Here is a 16,965-nt window from a genome sequence, read left to right as displayed (position 1 = left end):
AGCGCACACTTCCTGGAGCTCAAACAGCCTCCGCAGAAAACAAGAAAAACAAACGAGCCCATGGAGGCGAGAGCTGTAAAGTTCTAGCCCCGCGTCCGATGGCTCGGATGGTTTGTCCTGGTTAACGGGACACGTAAAAGCCGGTTTTATCGAGCGGTATTTTTGGGTACATAGAAAGGCCGATGTGCGGAGCGGCAGCGGCGGTGTGGAGTGAGCGCTGCGCGGCGGGGGGATCCATCGACCGCACCAACGCGAGCCAACAAGCGGCCTAGCGCTAACGCACAACAGCCGGCGCTTTTATGTCCATGAGATACCCTTAAGCGTACTTCACAGAGACTCTAGGGCGTATTCCCCTTCTGAATGACAACATTTTTCCGTCGTTTGGCATGTCTGACATACTTTAATCTGGTTTGGAGCCTCGTAGCCGCCTGGCTAACGGATTAGATTGACAGGTTAGCTCGTTAGCCGCTAAACAAGTTTTTAAAGTAACTTATCATACACGTATGTCTGTGTAATGCAGACCGTGTCGAAGGAAGAGGCTCTCCAGCTTCCGTTTTTATACTGAAACCGTTCGGTTGTGAAGTCTGAAGAGTTTTGGGACTATAAAGTCTGTTGTTTGTGTATTAATGACTAGCTGGCTAACGAGCTAGCGATGTCTATGTTCTCCATGAGATACCCTTAAGCGTACTTCACAGAGACTCTAGGGCGTATTCCCCTTCTGAATGACAACATTTTTCCGTCGTTTGGCATGTCTGACATACTTTAATCTGGTTTGGAGCCTCGTAGCCGCCTGGCTAACGGATTAGATTGACAGGTTAGCTCGTTAGCCGCTAAACAAGTTTTTAAAGTAACTTATCATACACGTATGTCTGTGTAATGCAGACCGTGTCGAAGGAAGAGGCTCTCCAGCTTCCGTTTTTATACTGAAACCGTTCGGTTGTGAAGTCTGAAGAGTTTTGGGACTATAAAGTCTGTTGTTTGTGTATTAATGACTAGCTGGCTAACGAGCTAGCGATGTCTATGTTCTCCGCCGAAATGCTGGAAACACCACCTGTGTACCCGTTTGAGGAGATAGACTATGCTGATATTGAGGTGGAGGAGGTGAGTGGCATGATAAGCAGGTGATGGAGTTAATAAACACACTGACAGGAGCGTGGAAATGTCCTGCAAACATTCTCGTGATAGCTAATACTATCAGTGGGATGTTTGACATTGTATCTCACTATACATAACCTAATTTTTAACGTCATCGTTTGTTTTTCATAGTCTCTGTTGAGGCATACTGTTTTTGAAGTACTGATGTCGTTGCAGTTTGTTTTATGAAACACCTTTACACTGTTCTAGGTGGCATTCTATGTTATGTTCTCCTATGGCCTCTTGAATTTTTGTGCTAGGCTTGTTTTGAAATGTTCTGCACTGCTGTGAGGTTGTGAATGTGTGCGTTCTTTTGGTGTGATGTTCTTTTACATGCATGTTGTGTAGGTGGTGGGCAGAGGGGCATTTGGTGTTGTGTGCAAGGCCAAGTGGAAAGGCAGAGACGTGGCCATCAAGACTATAGAGAGTGAATCAGAGAGAAATGCCTTCTTTGTTGAGGTACTATCATATTCTGTTTCACTTGTTCACGTTAGTAACTGTAGTCAGAAACAATAAATTGTGCATAAACAGACATTTGGTCTATTTTATTTTTAAAAAAAGCATTTGATTCTTGAGTCTTCTCCATTCTCTGCTCCAGCTTCGTCAGTTGTCCCGTGTAAATCATGCCAACATTGTGAAGCTGTACGGTTCCTGCAGTAACCCTGTAAGTCTCTACAACATGTTGAGATTTAGTAGATTTTCATGTTGATGTGATGTTTGATGTGAAACTTGATGTTGAAGTGTTTGCTATGGTCAGACCTTTTTTTTTTTTTCCTTGTGAAAAGAAACTTGTTACAAGGTTAATGATCTTTTACTGCAGGTATGTCTGGTGATGGAATATGCAGAAGGGGGTTCATTGTATAATGGTGAGTAGATCTTTTGAAGATCTTTTGAAAATGTGCACAGAATTATTCATATCAAAATCAGCTAGAAGTGTAGTAAATATCTAAAATACTTTGTGAGTCAACAGAAAAAAAAAAACATTCATCTGGAACGATTTTAATCATATTTTGTCAATATGAATACTCTACCATTCAAAAGATTGGAGTTAATAAGATTTTTTTAAATAATTTCATACTTTTATTCAGCAAGGATGGATTAAATTGATCAAAAGTGACAGTAAAGACATTATAAAAAATAAATCATAAATAAATGCTGTTTTTTCATTTATATTCATCAAAGAATATGTAAAACATTGTATAACATTCTCTACAAACATATTAAAGGGATACTCCACCCCAAAATGAACATTTTGTCATTAATCACTTACCCCCATGTCGTTCCAAACCCCTAAAAGCTTCGTTCGTCTTCGGAACACAATTTAAGATATTTTGGATGAAAACCGGGAGGCTTGTGACTGTCCGATTGACTGCCAAGTAAATTACACTGTCAAGGTCCAGAAAAGTATGAAAGACATCGTCAGAATAGTCCATCTGCCATCAGTGGTTCAACCGTAACGTTATGAAGCGACGAGAATACTTTCTGTGTGTGAAGAAAACTAAAATAACGACTTTATTCAACAATCCGTCTCCTCTGTAACGGGTTATGGGTTTGGAACGACATGGGGGTAAGTGATTAATGACAAAATGTTCATTTTGGGGTGGAGTATCCCTTTAAACAACACAACTGTTTTCAACATTGATAATAATAATAAGAAGAAATGTTTCTTCAGCACCAAATCAGCATATTAGAATGATTTCTGAAGGATCATGTGACACTGAAGACTAGAGTAATTGCAGCTGAAATTCAGCCTTGTCATGGCAGAAATAAAATACATTTTAAAATATACTAGAATAGAAAAGTTATTTTAAATTGTGATAATGTTTCACAATATTACAGTTTTTATTGTATTTTTAATAAATGCAGTCTTAGTGAGCATAAAAGACTTCTTTCAAAAGAAAGAACGGACCCCAACCTTATAAATGGTAGAGTATGATTTTCAGTCAGGGGTTTGGGTCCCACTTGGGAGTCTTGGCAAACACTTTTTGGCTCATTAAACATCATGCATCCAGTTGTTGTCAGATCATATTTAGTTTGTTCTGTTGTAGAATTCATTTACATTGATGTATAAAATACTTTGGTGTTTATATACAAATTTGCATACACGCTCAAAGAATCACAACAGGTTCCCTTATGCAGTATTTTTTTGTGGTACAATTTGACATGTTCTTTGATTCCATGGCCCTTTACATAAACATTAAAAACCAGTTGGTTCGAAATTGCTCCTTAACCCCGGGCCTATAGTAATAGCAAGTGCTAAAGTTCTTCTGGGTGTCCAAGCACATGAGGCTGTTCCACAAGTGAGTGAGTGAATTCTTTAGCATGTATGTGTGCTTGTGTTTATGACTATTCTGTGTTGACAGTGCTGCACGGTGCAGAGCCTCTTCCTCACTACACTGCATCTCACGCCATGAGCTGGTGCGTGCAGTGTTCTCAGGGGGTCTCGTATCTCCACGGCATGAAACCAAAGGCTCTCATTCACAGGGACCTCAAACCTCCCAAGTATGCACCTCCATCATTTCTCTCTCATTACACTGTCTTGCATCATGTCACTGGAAACCACTGAGAATTCCTTTTTCTTCTCACCCATGTGATTTTTACAGTTAGTCCTTGTCATGTAAGTTCTCCCTGTCCATGAAGATTTGTGTTTGCTTTTATTCAAAGACGAGGGTCTTAAACGCACTTGATTGCTTTGAGTCTTGCCTGACTTCTTGATCAAATCACCTGAGAGTAATACCAGGTGTAAACAGACCGTTTGTTTTCACTCTACATGTGTTGACTGTTTTTTGACTGTGATGGAAATGTTACTGGATCATTCAGGGCTGCTGTCCGGTCTAGGTGTCAGAGGGTGTATTGTATGTTCTGGAGTTTTACGCTGCATCACTTACATCATGGCAGCGTATGGTGTTGTCCAGGCCAGGGCTGGTTATTTATGGGGCTCTGTTTGTATAAAGCCCTGGCAGCACACCATGGAAATGGTCAGCTGACTTCTCTCCCAGACACTGAGAATGAAGTTCTCGGGAAGAACTGGGTTATTACTAAAATTTGATATATTACAGATCACTAAAGCTGGCATCAAACCCCCATGAACCATTCAGAAGTGCTTAAACTGCATTTAATAGGACTAAAGTGCAGTTTGTGACTTGTTAACCGCCATCTGTATACCTCCATTTCTACTCAAAATATTGCAGCAGTTTCCAATTGAAGTGTACTTTAAAAATATGTGGTTAATGTCTGTTCTCTAGCTGGAATTGTTGATTAAGAATCAAGGCACAAACACTCATTTCTACTTTCTCTTCTCTTTAACCCTTAAGACATATACTATTGTTCAAACGTTTTGGGGTCAGAATAATTTATTAATTATTTATTTATTCATTCTTTTTTTGAAAGAAATCAGTACTTTTATTCACCAAGGATGCATTCAGTTGATCAAAAGTGACAGTAAAGACAATTATAATATTACAATAGATTTATTCCAAATAAATGCTGTTCTTTTAAACTTTCAACTGAAATAAGAAATGTTTCTTGAACACCAAATCAGCATAATTTAATGATTTCTGAAGGATCCTGTGATGCTAATGATTGGAGTAATAACTGCTGAAAATCACAAGAATAAGGCAGAAATAAATTACAAAAATATAAATTTTCAATATATATTCAAATTCAAACATAAAACAATTATTTTAAATTGTATTAATAATTCGCAGTATTTTTACTGTTTTTGATCAAGTAAATTCAGCCGTGGTGAGCATCTTTCAAGAGAGGTTTCTTTCATAAACAATAAAAACATCTTATCAACTACAAACATTTGAACAATAGGATATTTATTGTGTTTAACTTAAGTAATGTTTTTTTCCGATGCGACTTAACGGCATCGCAATAAATTTATAATATATAAGCCAACAATATATACAATACCAGAAAATAAAGATGTTAGTAATCGGGTTGCACACTTTATTGCAACTGGTATTGCAGTGAATGGGAATGCTAAACTGGCTAAGCACACTGCTTAATAGACTAAGAAGCAAAAAAAAAAGAACAAAGTTGCAGAATTTGTCATAATTTGGTGACTTAATCTGAGACCACTTTTGCCATAGTAATCCCATGGTGCCTAAAATGTTGTCTGTGAAGTGAGTTCGCTAAATGTTTTTCTTCTTCCTGGAGATGTCTCTGTTTATATCTTTTGTATATTTTTGCTCCTAGTCTGCTCCTGGTTGCTGGAGGTACAGTGCTGAAGATCTGTGACTTTGGGACAGCATGTGACATCCAGACACACATGACTAATAACAAGGGAAGCGCAGCCTGGATGGCCCCAGAGGTGTTTGAAGGCAAGTTTCAGGAACTGGCCAAGAACTTTTGTTTATTTTTGTACAGCCACTGGCTTGTAAATGGGCTGTTTTTTGTTGTTGTTTCTTTTCTAAGATGATTTTGATGCCAAAACTTACTTGCTGTTCTTCTTTTCACCTTTTTTCTGTTTCTCATTAATTGACTTCTCATAGGCCATTTCGGTCTTCACTATCACTCATACAAATATTTCCCCAAAACCAGGGTTGGTGGACGTTCCTGGTCTAGATGATGGATGAAATCATTATAATTTAATGCATGCATTTGCAATCAACCGGTAATGGGTTTCAATTTTACCAAACACGTTCAGGGGTACTCAGCTGTCAGGGGGTGTCAGAGGAAACATCAATTAGGAGCAGGTTGTTATCTTGTTTGTTTGGGGAGGAACAGAAATCCCATGTTATTACTCCACTAGCGATGCCAGCAGAGGAGACGCAGCACTGCTCATTTGCCACACTGACAACAGTATTATCAGAAGACCAGAGTAGGGCAGTGTAAAGACATACTAGCGCGAGGCGCTATAATTTAAGAATAATAAGAGCAGCAATTAAGGCTCTCCAGGGCAGCATGAGAGGAAATTAGCTCATCTGTTCAAAAAGGGCCGACAAGATAAAGGCTCCCCCACCCTGGATGGCAGAAAATGAGCTTATGGGAAATAGCTTTGATTCTTTATGTTGTATGTTACCATTTGCATCAATGTTATATTGGGCAGCTTAATTTAAATGTCAACCATACCAAGAATAATTATTTATTTACTAAAGGAGCCAGACCCCTTGAAAATAGTTTATTTAGGTCTATATTTTATTGTGTATAACATCTATAATTATGTAAAAGTTAAATGTGATAAATAAATGTAAGGAAATGTATTTATCAAATGGCATTTTTTAGAAATCAAAATTTTTGTAACATTATAAATATCTTTACTGTCGCTTTTGATCCATGTAATGCATCCTTATTTAAGCATTATAAAAATGTTAATGCAATAATAATATTAATAATACAATAATTCTCTTTCACAGAAACATTTAAAAACCTTTTTGTAGTTTGGTGATTACAGGAATACCCAATAGCTGTGAAGCATGTCAATATCTTTTTCAGAATAAAGGCTTAACTAGAATGTGGACCTTAATCAGGAAATTATGAGCATGTAAAGGTAATTGCTGTCTGTATGTGTGTGCTGCAGGCAGTAACTACAGTGAGAAGTGTGACGTGTTCAGTTGGGGTATTATTCTCTGGGAGGTGATCACACGCCGGAAGCCATTTGATGAAATCGGTGGCCCTGCTTTCCGCATCATGTGGGCTGTGCACCGTGGTAAGTTTTATGTTTGCTTGTTTGTGCCCCATCTAAGACTCTTTGTCTTTTTGTTCAAAATTAGAAGCTTCGATCATCTTTCCTTCTGTAGGCACGCGTCCACCTCTCATTAAGAACCTACCGAAGCCCATAGAGAGTCTGATGACTCGTTGCTGGTCCAAAGACCCATCGCAGCGGCCTTCCATGGAGGAGATAGTGAAGATTATGAGCCACCTTATGAGGGTAACACCACACCGGCAGCATGCCTGGCAAATCATCCCAATGTTCCTCGCTGTCTATTCTGCATCTTATTCTGCCTCTTAAGTCTGATCCCTCTCTCCCCCTCTAGTATTTCCCAGGATCAGAAGAGCCTCTTCAGTACCCTTATCAGTATTCAGATGAAGGCCAGAGTAACTCTGCTGCCAGCACAGGTACAGAATAACAAAATAGGCTTGAATAATAAATACTTGTTCATGGCTATTTCAGTTGATTTTATTTTGTTCAAATCATTTTCTGATGGTGCAGGTGAGAAAACAAATGGTTTAGATGCAAGTTTAGATGCTTTGACTAAATTCTTCCATACTGTTAGACTACCGTTCAAAAGTCTGGGGTCAGTAAGATTTTATTTTTATTTACATTTATTCAACAAGGATTATAACAAATAGATCAAAAGTGACAGTAAAAGCTTTTACATCACTACAAAATATTTTTATTTCAAATAAATGCTGTTCTTTTTAATTTTGTATTCAAAGAATTCTGAAAAGCGTATCAGAGTTTCTACAAAAATATTAAGCCACACAACTGTTTTCAAATGTGATAAGAAATGTTTCTAGAGCACCAAATTAGCATATTAAAATGATTTCTGATGGTCAATGTGACACTAAAGACTAGAATAATGGCTGCTGAAATAAATTCTTAAATATATTAAAATAGAAACATTATTTTAAATTGTAATATTTCACAATATTTTGTACTTTTTTATCAAATAAAGCATAAGAGACTACTTTCAACAAAATTAAAAAAAACATCTTACCGCCATGAAACAATTTAACTACAGTGTATATAGGAATGTTGTTTAATTTTTGGATCATTTTAGAAGGGTACTGAAGTCAAACTTAAAGTTTGTAAATTTAAATAACACATCTGTCTTATCCAGGCTCATATATAGACTACACATGTACCAGCAACAAGAACGATATCAATATGGAGCACACCAACTCCCCTGGCAGCAATGACACCATCAAGTTCCCATATAAACCAAAGGTAACACATCTGTAGTCTACATAACCACACAAAGACAGTGTCCTCTAAGAAAGCTCAGAAGTGGAATTGATATTTGTGTATGTTTCAGGGCGACCCGTTAAGGCCTGGTCACCCTCTCTCCAGAGGGGGCAGTGTAGAGAGTCTTTCTGGCAGGCCACAATTTCTGGCTTCCTCCGACAGCAAACGAATGAGCACCGATCTCTCCGAACTGGAGCACAGATTGCCCTTTGCTCCCGCAGGTAACTTGCCTCCTCAGTACTGAACTTTCATACCTTCCCAGAAATTCATTAAGAGACAGTGTCCATTTATATTTCATACATAGAACATAGAAGTTTTATTTAACATCGATTCATTAATGTGGAGGTTTTTTTTCTCTCTTTTGCAGTAGACACAAATATTGATATATTTGTAAACTCCACACCTTTCTATTCCTGTTACCAAATTTGTCCTCAGGTTGACATGTTAACAAAGAACACACACCACTAACAATGTCCCTTTTATAGACATTGACCTCACTTTTCTGTATTTGCACTGGCTGAATAGTGCATACACTAGTACCCAGTGTTCTGCTGACCTCAGCCAGTGCGCCCAAACACATCAGACACAAAGAGCTGCATGGCATCTCCATTCATCCTTTGATCTGTCCTTCTGCAGTCACTCATTCCAGCAGGCTTCCTGCCTCTGCACGGATGTATGTGCTCTGTGTATGTGTGTTGCATGTATGTTCTAATGTAGCTGAAGAATGGAGCGACATCCCTTACCCAGTCTGCTTTGCTGTCTGCACTACTGTCTCTCTCTCTGTCTCAGTACATACATTGTCTGCATGCCTGTGTTCGTCGCTACATGCGCGTGTCTGTATGTGTGTTTTTGCAGCACGTCCACAATTTAAGCGAGGTCACCGTAAAACGGCATCACATGGCACCATTCTGGACATTCCCAAGATCATCATCACAGGTACCGGGAGTTCAGGCACTCCCAGCAAACAGCTTCTAATCAGAGAAGGCCGTCAGTGTGACGCACAAGCACGCATTGGTTGTTACTTCAGAATGTCTCATATCCCCCGTTACCCTGACTTAGTGGAAAAGAGTAGAAAAAGATGTTAAAGAACATTAACGTATGATCCTTATCCAAACATTTGCATACACATGCATTTATGCTGTGGACAGGCACATTGCAGTGATGCCCAATTACTATGGTAGAAACTCTTGATCTTATGGTTAGTTTTGAACTGGATTGAAGCCATATACTCCAGTTGATCCACTGGACAAATTTGCTCTCCAGTTGATTGTGCAGTTCCATTTGGTACTTTATTATTTAAAATAATTTAATAATTACAAAATGTCAAATGGTGATGGAAAATGCATCAATTAAATGACACAGATACTGCAAAAAGGGCAAATAAGACTGTTAACCCAGAGTTTAGGAGTGTGCAGTAGGGCTGTGCGATATATATCTATATAAACGATACGTGATTTGACATTATCAAGTATATCGCAAAAACGCACCAAGAGAGTGCACGCATACACTGAGATGTAGGTTAGACTACTGTGCGAGCATGTTTAGAGTTCACGCTTTCACTGCGTAATTTAGTCTATTAAAATACCTTTAGAATTCCCCCAAAATTCAAGATAAGGGGGCAAAAATGTCCCCGTATGACTCTTTTGTATTTGTCATCTGATATAGTTAATATTACTTTATCATGAAGAGTACACTTTTTTTCTCCAAATATGAGCATGATTGCAAATGTGATATTGATTTTATAAAATAAAACAAAAAGTTAATATTAATTGACTTTCATTTTAGAGCACAAGTTACTGTTTTGGATCTGTTTCATCAATGAAAATAGTTCCAAACAAGCCAAAAAAACTGTTTTGCGTCTCTGAGCAACACACTACAGTGTTTAGTTACTGAATCAATCAGCCGTTTAAAGGAATCTGTTGAATGAATAACTCAGTGGCTCACTCATGCAGTGATTTACCGCGACCTACTGGCAATTTTAGGTTTATATTTAAAGTATATTTTCCCCAAAATATTTCAAATATCAGTGTTCAACTTTAAAAAAAATAAATAAATAAATCATCAAAACATTATTTTTTTCTGTGCCACCTCTGCATTGCAAACACAAATTTTGTTGATACTGATTTAATTTTATTGGTAACAGTCCTGTAGTGTCTTACTATTTTAATTTATTGATTAAATTTGACACAAAGGATGATGTATACATTTAATTAGGTTTGAAAAAAAATGGCCTTATAAAGGTAAAAATGCACATAAAAGGTAAAAATCAATTTAAACTTAAAAGTTAATTTCTGTTACTCCTGCAAACTAAACACTGCACAGAATATGAAGAATATCAAAAGCTTTGGGAGTCAGATGTAGGCCTGTCGCGATAATTAAATAACCGTTTAATCGTGATTATTTGATCTAACCAACCGCGATTATTGTGCCTTTTATACGAGATTAACAGAATAAACATGTTTAAATTGTATAATGTGCACCAAAGATTTTTTTTTTCAAAATATTGTTTTTGCTGCTAAATTCAGTCAGCTAGTTTAATTTCATAGCTTATATATTTTTATTCAAATGTAGTTTTTCTTTGTAATGAGGAAGTGAGTATTTAGTGGAATTTAATTTAACAAAGGGTTTAAAAGAGTGACCATTAGTTCCACAAACACAGTATTGATATTTTGTAGTGGTGTAGAAAAAAAATAGCGCTGGTGTTGGATCGGTATTGGCCAATTCTTAGATTTTGGAATACTCTATGTAATCTTACACTGCAAAATAATAACTTGAAAAGATTAAAAGATAACATCATAATTATTTACTGAACCCTTAAATTAGTCAACTATATAATGAAAGCCATAAAAACTGACAATCGTGATAATTGGCATAATCGCCAAAGCCCTAAAACAGACAATTAATCGCAATAACCGTGACTATTTTTAGACAATTAATCGTCAGCCAAATTTCATAATCGTGACAGCCCTAGTCAGATGTCCACAGCAGTCCTTAACCTGCCAAGGTACCAGCACAATAACACTCTCAGCAAAACATTGTCTAATTATCATTATCGACAAAATTCCAGAAAATTTCGAGATATCATTTGTCATTATCACACACCCCTAATGTGCCGTGTCAAACATCAATTTATAAATATCCAGGATTAATTGTTATCCTGGGGTAATTTATGAGCAGTGTGAAACGTGAAGAAAGATAACCCAGGATACTGTTTGCCTGGAGTTTAGAATAATCCAGAGTTAACTTGTTCAAGTGTGAAAAGCCCTTTTGTGAGTGCAGTCTGTGCAGTCGTGACACCTGCTCTAAATGATTATTAGATTAGTGTTTGATTCTCTGTGTCCTTGTTTTTAAATTCAAAAGAAATCGGTTACATTTGCTATATTGATCTTATATCCAGCTAATATTTTCAGCTAATTTTTCCAATAAATATTTTTTGTGTCAGATTTGACGGTGAATAGTGTTCCTGGAGTAACAGCCATTTTAATCAATTCTTTCTTTCTCTCTCTCTTTGCTCTTTTTGATTGTAGTGAACTGCAGGCAATGATTTTCACACCCCATCCTCATGACTGCTTCTGCCTCTTACCACTAGAGGCACCTTTTTAATGCTATTTTAAAAAGATCAAGAAAATCCCATAAGTAGTGATTTAAAGTGATTCACTTGATCAGCATGTGTGGTGACAGTGGAGATGGGGATGTGGATTGATATACCTGCCTCAGTCTTCCTGTTTGGCTTTATAGCAGGTGAAAGAGGATCAGCCAGCGTATGTGTTTGTGTGTGTGTCTTTCTCTCTCTCAGTGGTCGTACACTAGCTCGCCCTTGTCTTGCCTGCAGAAAGGATATCGCAAAATGGTTTTTGTTCGTGCTTCCTCCATACACACACGTTCATTAACTCGTTCATTAATTCAGTGGATGTGGTTGTGATAAATCTCCTTCGTATTGAGGGTCATCGCTATTATTATCTTCATCATCCCTAATAAAGCTGAAGGAAATGGGACATTGAAGGATTGCGGAGTGGGAACAAAAAATAGATCAAAGCAGGAGTTGCATGATGAAGAGGTTATTAATTTGGTGTAACAATGAAAAAATCTGATTTGCATCAGAATTGTATCCCTCCTGCATGCACGCTCTTAACCTGGCAATCATTTTTGTTATTCTCATAATCATTTTGACATGGAATTGACCTCATCCGTCATTATTAATAATAAAGGAGTTAAGGGCATATTCATTATAGAGTATACTTTTTTTTTTCTACCATTTTTGTTGTAACATTTCATTTTTAATTTTTTAATTGTGTTCTTGAATGGGCTGATATCATTGCTTAAGAGAGATTCCATCTATATTAAAGCAATATAACTGGTTAAATGCAAATTAGAGTCTATCAGCAGTATCTGTGGTATACAGCTGATGAATGCAGGCAATCATTTTGACTCGTCTTTCAGGTTTTGAAATGTATTTAAAGTGATAAACTTTTTTTTTTCTTAAAGCACTTTTTGAATTTAGGAGTAAAGAAATTATCTGTAAAATTGTTTACATCGTAGTTTTGAGGTAGGGCTACTTTTCTAGGTGGTTACCAACATAGTTGCTTTAGGTGGAGTTTTGCTTTACAAAGAGTTACATCACATTCCTTCATTGTATCCTTGGAAGAATATAAAGTGAAAGTAACAGGGTTTACTTTTTTAAGGTAGGCATGACTAGTTTAAAGGATGGATGCAACTTTGCATAGACCAGGTTAGTAAATGATTGTTACACTTGTCTTACGCTAACTTGTAAGACAATAGGTAAACTTTCTAAACAGTGAACGGTTTCTATTTTATTTACTTCATTGTTTCCTTACACTACAGAATGAATTAATTTTTTTAATCAATAACCTGCCACAGATGATGTATGTAGAGCTTTAACCTGGAATATTCCTCCTAATCATTTGCATCATGTATTTTTCTGTGCATATAGTGAATCATATTTAGTAAGTCACAGTCTATCGTTAATGGTTGCATTTCATTTCTGCTGGTACTGTTAGATGCTTTACCTGAATAATAGTTTGCCTACAATGAGATTTGTGTGTGAGAGTATGTTTATTGGCTTTAGTAAACTTGTGTTATCTTCTAATAGTCATGATTAAGAGTACAGCTCCTGTCATCATTGCTGCTTCATGTTCCATAAATACAAACTTATTAAATAAAAAAAAAAAGAAGAAAAAAAACAGTCATCACTCTATGATAGGAGCTGTCCAATCAGTGCAGGCCAAGCTGCCAGTGTGGTTCTGTTGGTGTGGTCTGCTGATTTTGGTGTAAGGTGTGTGTGTGTGTGTTTTTGTTTCTTTTGTTTTTTTTGCTGGGATGGCCTTGTGAGGGGTTTGGTCACGTGAAGGCCACATTAGAGGAGATGCTGTCATGGTAGTGAGTTGGGAATTTAATCAGTGCAGCTGTCGGAGTATCACATCCCTCTTGCTCCAGCCCTGGGACGAGAGCTCATGCACTACCAATAAGACTTATCAGATTCCTCTTTTCTTTCCTTTCTCTCTCTTTCGTCTCTTTTTGCAGCAACTTCTGAGCCTCATAGACGCAGTTCAGTGCAGGATCTTCCTGCCATTGGTACGGAGTCCAGTCAGGTAGGATACTTCGATTTTCTTTCAGTGGTGCAATGTGTAAGGAACTGGGAAGAGTTTAGATGCGACAAACAATCTTCACTATAGCGTTTTTACAGTCGTGTAACTGAACGCTGTTCCATATCTTCTGTGAAATATTCTCTCTCACATCTGAGTATGCACTGGGAGGACACAATGGTTTATTGAATAAAAAATAAATTGTGGGTCTAGATTTTCCCCAGGGGGCTTTTGAACGGTCGAATCCTAACATCATCTAGCTCTGCTCCCTCACACTTGTCCTCAGCGCTCTTGGGAGTTCATCCAACGTTTAGGCAGTTGACGGTTGAGTTTCATTCTCCTCGTTTGTTTGTTTGTTTGTTTTTCTTCCTTTTTTTTTTTTTTCCCCAAGTACTGCATTTTCATATGCTTTTTTTTAGATGGGTGAATTCCATTCAGATGTAAATATCACTATGTACTAGTAATAATACACTGTAGATAATACTTTTTAATGCTTTTAAAAACGTTTTAAGCTCAGCAAGGCTGTATTTATTTGATCAAAAATATTGTGTTTTTAATATTAATATTACAGTAATATTGTGAAATATTTTACAATTTAAAAATAACAGTTTAATATGTTTTAAAATGTCATTTATTCCTGTGATGGCAAAGCTGAATTTTCAGCAGCCATTACTCTAGTAATATTATTGTCAATGTTGAAAACAGTTGTGCCGCTTAATATTTTTTGTGGAAACTATGATGCTTTTTTCCAGGATGAATAGAAAGTTCAAAGGAACAACGTTATTATTTGAAATAGAAATCATTTGTATCATTATAAAAGTCTATATTGTCACGTTTAATGCATTTTTGAATTTCAACTTGCATACTATTAAATATTAATAAAGATATAATTTCCTCTGAATGTGTGAGAGCAGTTAAAATCCCAGGTAGGACCTTCAGTAATAGACTTTAGGTTTCAAAATGAATTGTAAAGATGTTGCACACATGATTGTAAATAGCTGTATTGCTTCCATAAGGGGACCATCATATGCACACTTTTTTTAAAAGGGCCTTTTATAAAAGGATCCGTAGCATCTTCTCCCTGCAGTGCCCTTCAAGAGCCTTTGGAATCCCCAATATTTTGTTAATATCAAAAATTATTTTATAACTGATATATTGTTTGACCAATTACAGGATAGTAGGAACAACAGCAGAGCATCCAGTCCCAGTGTGAGGATGATTACGCCAGACAAGACAGGTAGAGTCAAGAATTTTCCTCCAAACCATCAAACTCTCACACATACACATCTACATTTTAAAAATGGATTGTATAAATGTTTAATAACCTGGGGTTATAGTTGATGTATTATGTGACAGCTTTGTGCACGTTTGAAATTACATCATTGCAGAATGTGACATTTTATAAAGAGATTTCTGAACACGCTGCTTATGTTCCCTCAGTGTGACCTCAAATTCACGTCCTCAGTGTGTTTGCGTGTGTAAATCAGTATCAGTGACAGTAAACAGCTCAGGCAGAGCGGCAGACGTTACGTAAACGTCATCAATGATTTAAGATGCTTTTCTGTCTGACAGTCGCAGTCCTGGACTGAGATGAGACTGGGCTATTTATTGCTGAACTCTCACTCTCTGTTTCTGCCGATTACCAGAGTTTACTGTTAGCATTAAATAACAAACTAAAAAACGCTTCAGATCTACTTCTGCTTCAGATATTATAAATAACCAGTGATACAGATGGAATAAATCAGATCTTCTGTCCTCAGTTTATGGTTTTCTGATGTTTCCTTATTCTTGTAGACACCAATGGCTCAGATAACTCCATCCCCATGGCCTATTTGACCCTGGACCATCAGTTACAGGTACACACTTCTAGGTTGAGGTATCAGAGAGAAAATTATAGATGTGAACGATATGATACAATACAGAATTTGGTATGATTTTGGCCACCAAAAATGGACTAAAATGTGAAACTATGAAACTAATAAAATCATTTAGAAACATTTAAAACTGCAGCATTTTCTGTTTAAGTTTTCAGCTCAGTCTGTCCAGAATTTATTTTATTTTCAGAGAAGAATTTTCATTTTGGTGCATCACTAATTGTGAAGTATGACTGCACATGCATGGAAACTGTTTAGTCTATATCTGTGGTGTGGATGGTTTTGTTTCCAGGGTGCTGTGGTATCCCTCCTCTCAGAAAAGTTTCCCAAGATGTTAAAACAGCCCTCTAATTGAATCAAGTCTGGGTTACAGTTTTAATGCTATTTATATGGTGTAATTCAGCTATAAATACATGGCAGCTAATTGAGAGTGAGGCATTTTGATATTTTGGGGGTTCAGACCACAGCTGGTATAAATATCATTTTTGCATTTCAGATTAATTAGCCAAAAGCGGTGACGTTTGATGAATGAATCTGGGTTTGTTTGCAGCCTCTAGCCCCGTGTCCAAACTCCAAAGAATCAATGGCAGTGTTTGAGCAGCACTGTAAGATGGCACAGGAGTACCTGAAGGTGCAGACAGAGATCGCTCTTCTCATACAGAGGAAGTAAGTGAGGAATCTGAATCAAATCATATAATTATGTACAATATACATCTGGGTTCCCCAGGGTTATTATTTTTAAAGCTGCAGTCCATAACTTTTGACGCTCTAGCGGTTAATAAACAGAACTGCGTGCGTCTTGCAGAAGAACATTGTAGCCGGAGCTACTTCTCTCTGTTTATGTATGACGAATCACGCAGGTACTGGGCTACTCCGCAGCGGTACCTACCCCAACCAATCTAAAATAGTCCGAATATAAACACTTATCATAGGTGTACCGTAGTGATTCAGGACAAGCCAAAAACACGGTTTGGAAAATGGATTCATGGTATACTCGCTTATTATAAAAATGTTGTAAATTTTGAACACAAAAAAAGTTACGAACTGCAGCTTTAACTAAAGCTATTAAAATGTTATTTTATTAATTCAAATATAATTTTTTTATGAAAACCTTAAAATTTAAAAATGCTGCCTTGGCAACTAACTGAAAGAAGTTTGAGATGAAGCACTGAAATTATTAACGGGAAATAAAAACTAAATTAAACCTAAATAGTAGCATAAAAACTAATACAAATGAGTTGACAAAAGTAAAAATTAATTAAAAGTAAAATGTAAATTGAAAATATAAAAGCTAATTTCAAATATAAACTTTAATAGTATATAAATAAGAGTAAAATAGTACTGGAGTTTCCACAAAACCAATAAATTTATACTGTGAAACTAATTCTAATATTACAGCAAGAATATATGTAAAAGGTTACTCTAATATTTTAAAAAG

At 36.8% G+C, this 16,965-nt stretch overlaps 1 protein-coding gene across 2 annotated transcripts in view; it reads left to right on the top strand.

The window, feature by feature from the left end:
- Nucleotides 1–677: 677 nt before the first annotated feature.
- The window catches only part of LOC107665363 (mitogen-activated protein kinase kinase kinase 7-like), a 19,016-nt gene continuing 2,728 nt past the window's right edge, over nt 678–16,965 (top strand). Inside the window, exons 1-16 of one of the 2 annotated variants that reach the window (XM_016456213.1) lie at nt 678–1,101; nt 1,483–1,593; nt 1,733–1,798; nt 1,955–2,000; nt 3,498–3,636; nt 5,338–5,462; nt 6,662–6,790; nt 6,882–7,012; nt 7,119–7,200; nt 7,926–8,032; nt 8,121–8,271; nt 8,906–8,986; nt 13,592–13,659; nt 14,827–14,890; nt 15,448–15,509; nt 16,078–16,193. In XM_016456213.1, the coding sequence (XP_016311699.1) occupies nt 1,015–1,101; nt 1,483–1,593; nt 1,733–1,798; nt 1,955–2,000; nt 3,498–3,636; nt 5,338–5,462; nt 6,662–6,790; nt 6,882–7,012; nt 7,119–7,200; nt 7,926–8,032; nt 8,121–8,271; nt 8,906–8,986; nt 13,592–13,659; nt 14,827–14,890; nt 15,448–15,509; nt 16,078–16,193 (1,565 nt within the window). In that variant the 5' untranslated portion in view covers nt 678–1,014. The remainder of the gene's footprint in view (nt 1,102–1,482; nt 1,594–1,732; nt 1,799–1,954; nt 2,001–3,497; nt 3,637–5,337; nt 5,463–6,661; nt 6,791–6,881; nt 7,013–7,118; nt 7,201–7,925; nt 8,033–8,120; nt 8,272–8,905; nt 8,987–13,591; nt 13,660–14,826; nt 14,891–15,447; nt 15,510–16,077; nt 16,194–16,965) is intronic. The other variant, XM_016456214.1, reaches the window with a different exon arrangement.

The sequence above is a fragment of the Sinocyclocheilus anshuiensis genome, unplaced genomic scaffold, assembly GCF_001515605.1.
Source record: "Sinocyclocheilus anshuiensis isolate Anshui unplaced genomic scaffold, SAMN03320099.WGS_v1.1 scaffold199, whole genome shotgun sequence".
Lineage (NCBI taxonomy): Eukaryota > Metazoa > Chordata > Actinopteri > Cypriniformes > Cyprinidae > Sinocyclocheilus > Sinocyclocheilus anshuiensis.
The sequence above is the reverse complement of the archived record's forward strand: the minus strand, read 5'-3'. Positions and strand labels throughout refer to the sequence as shown.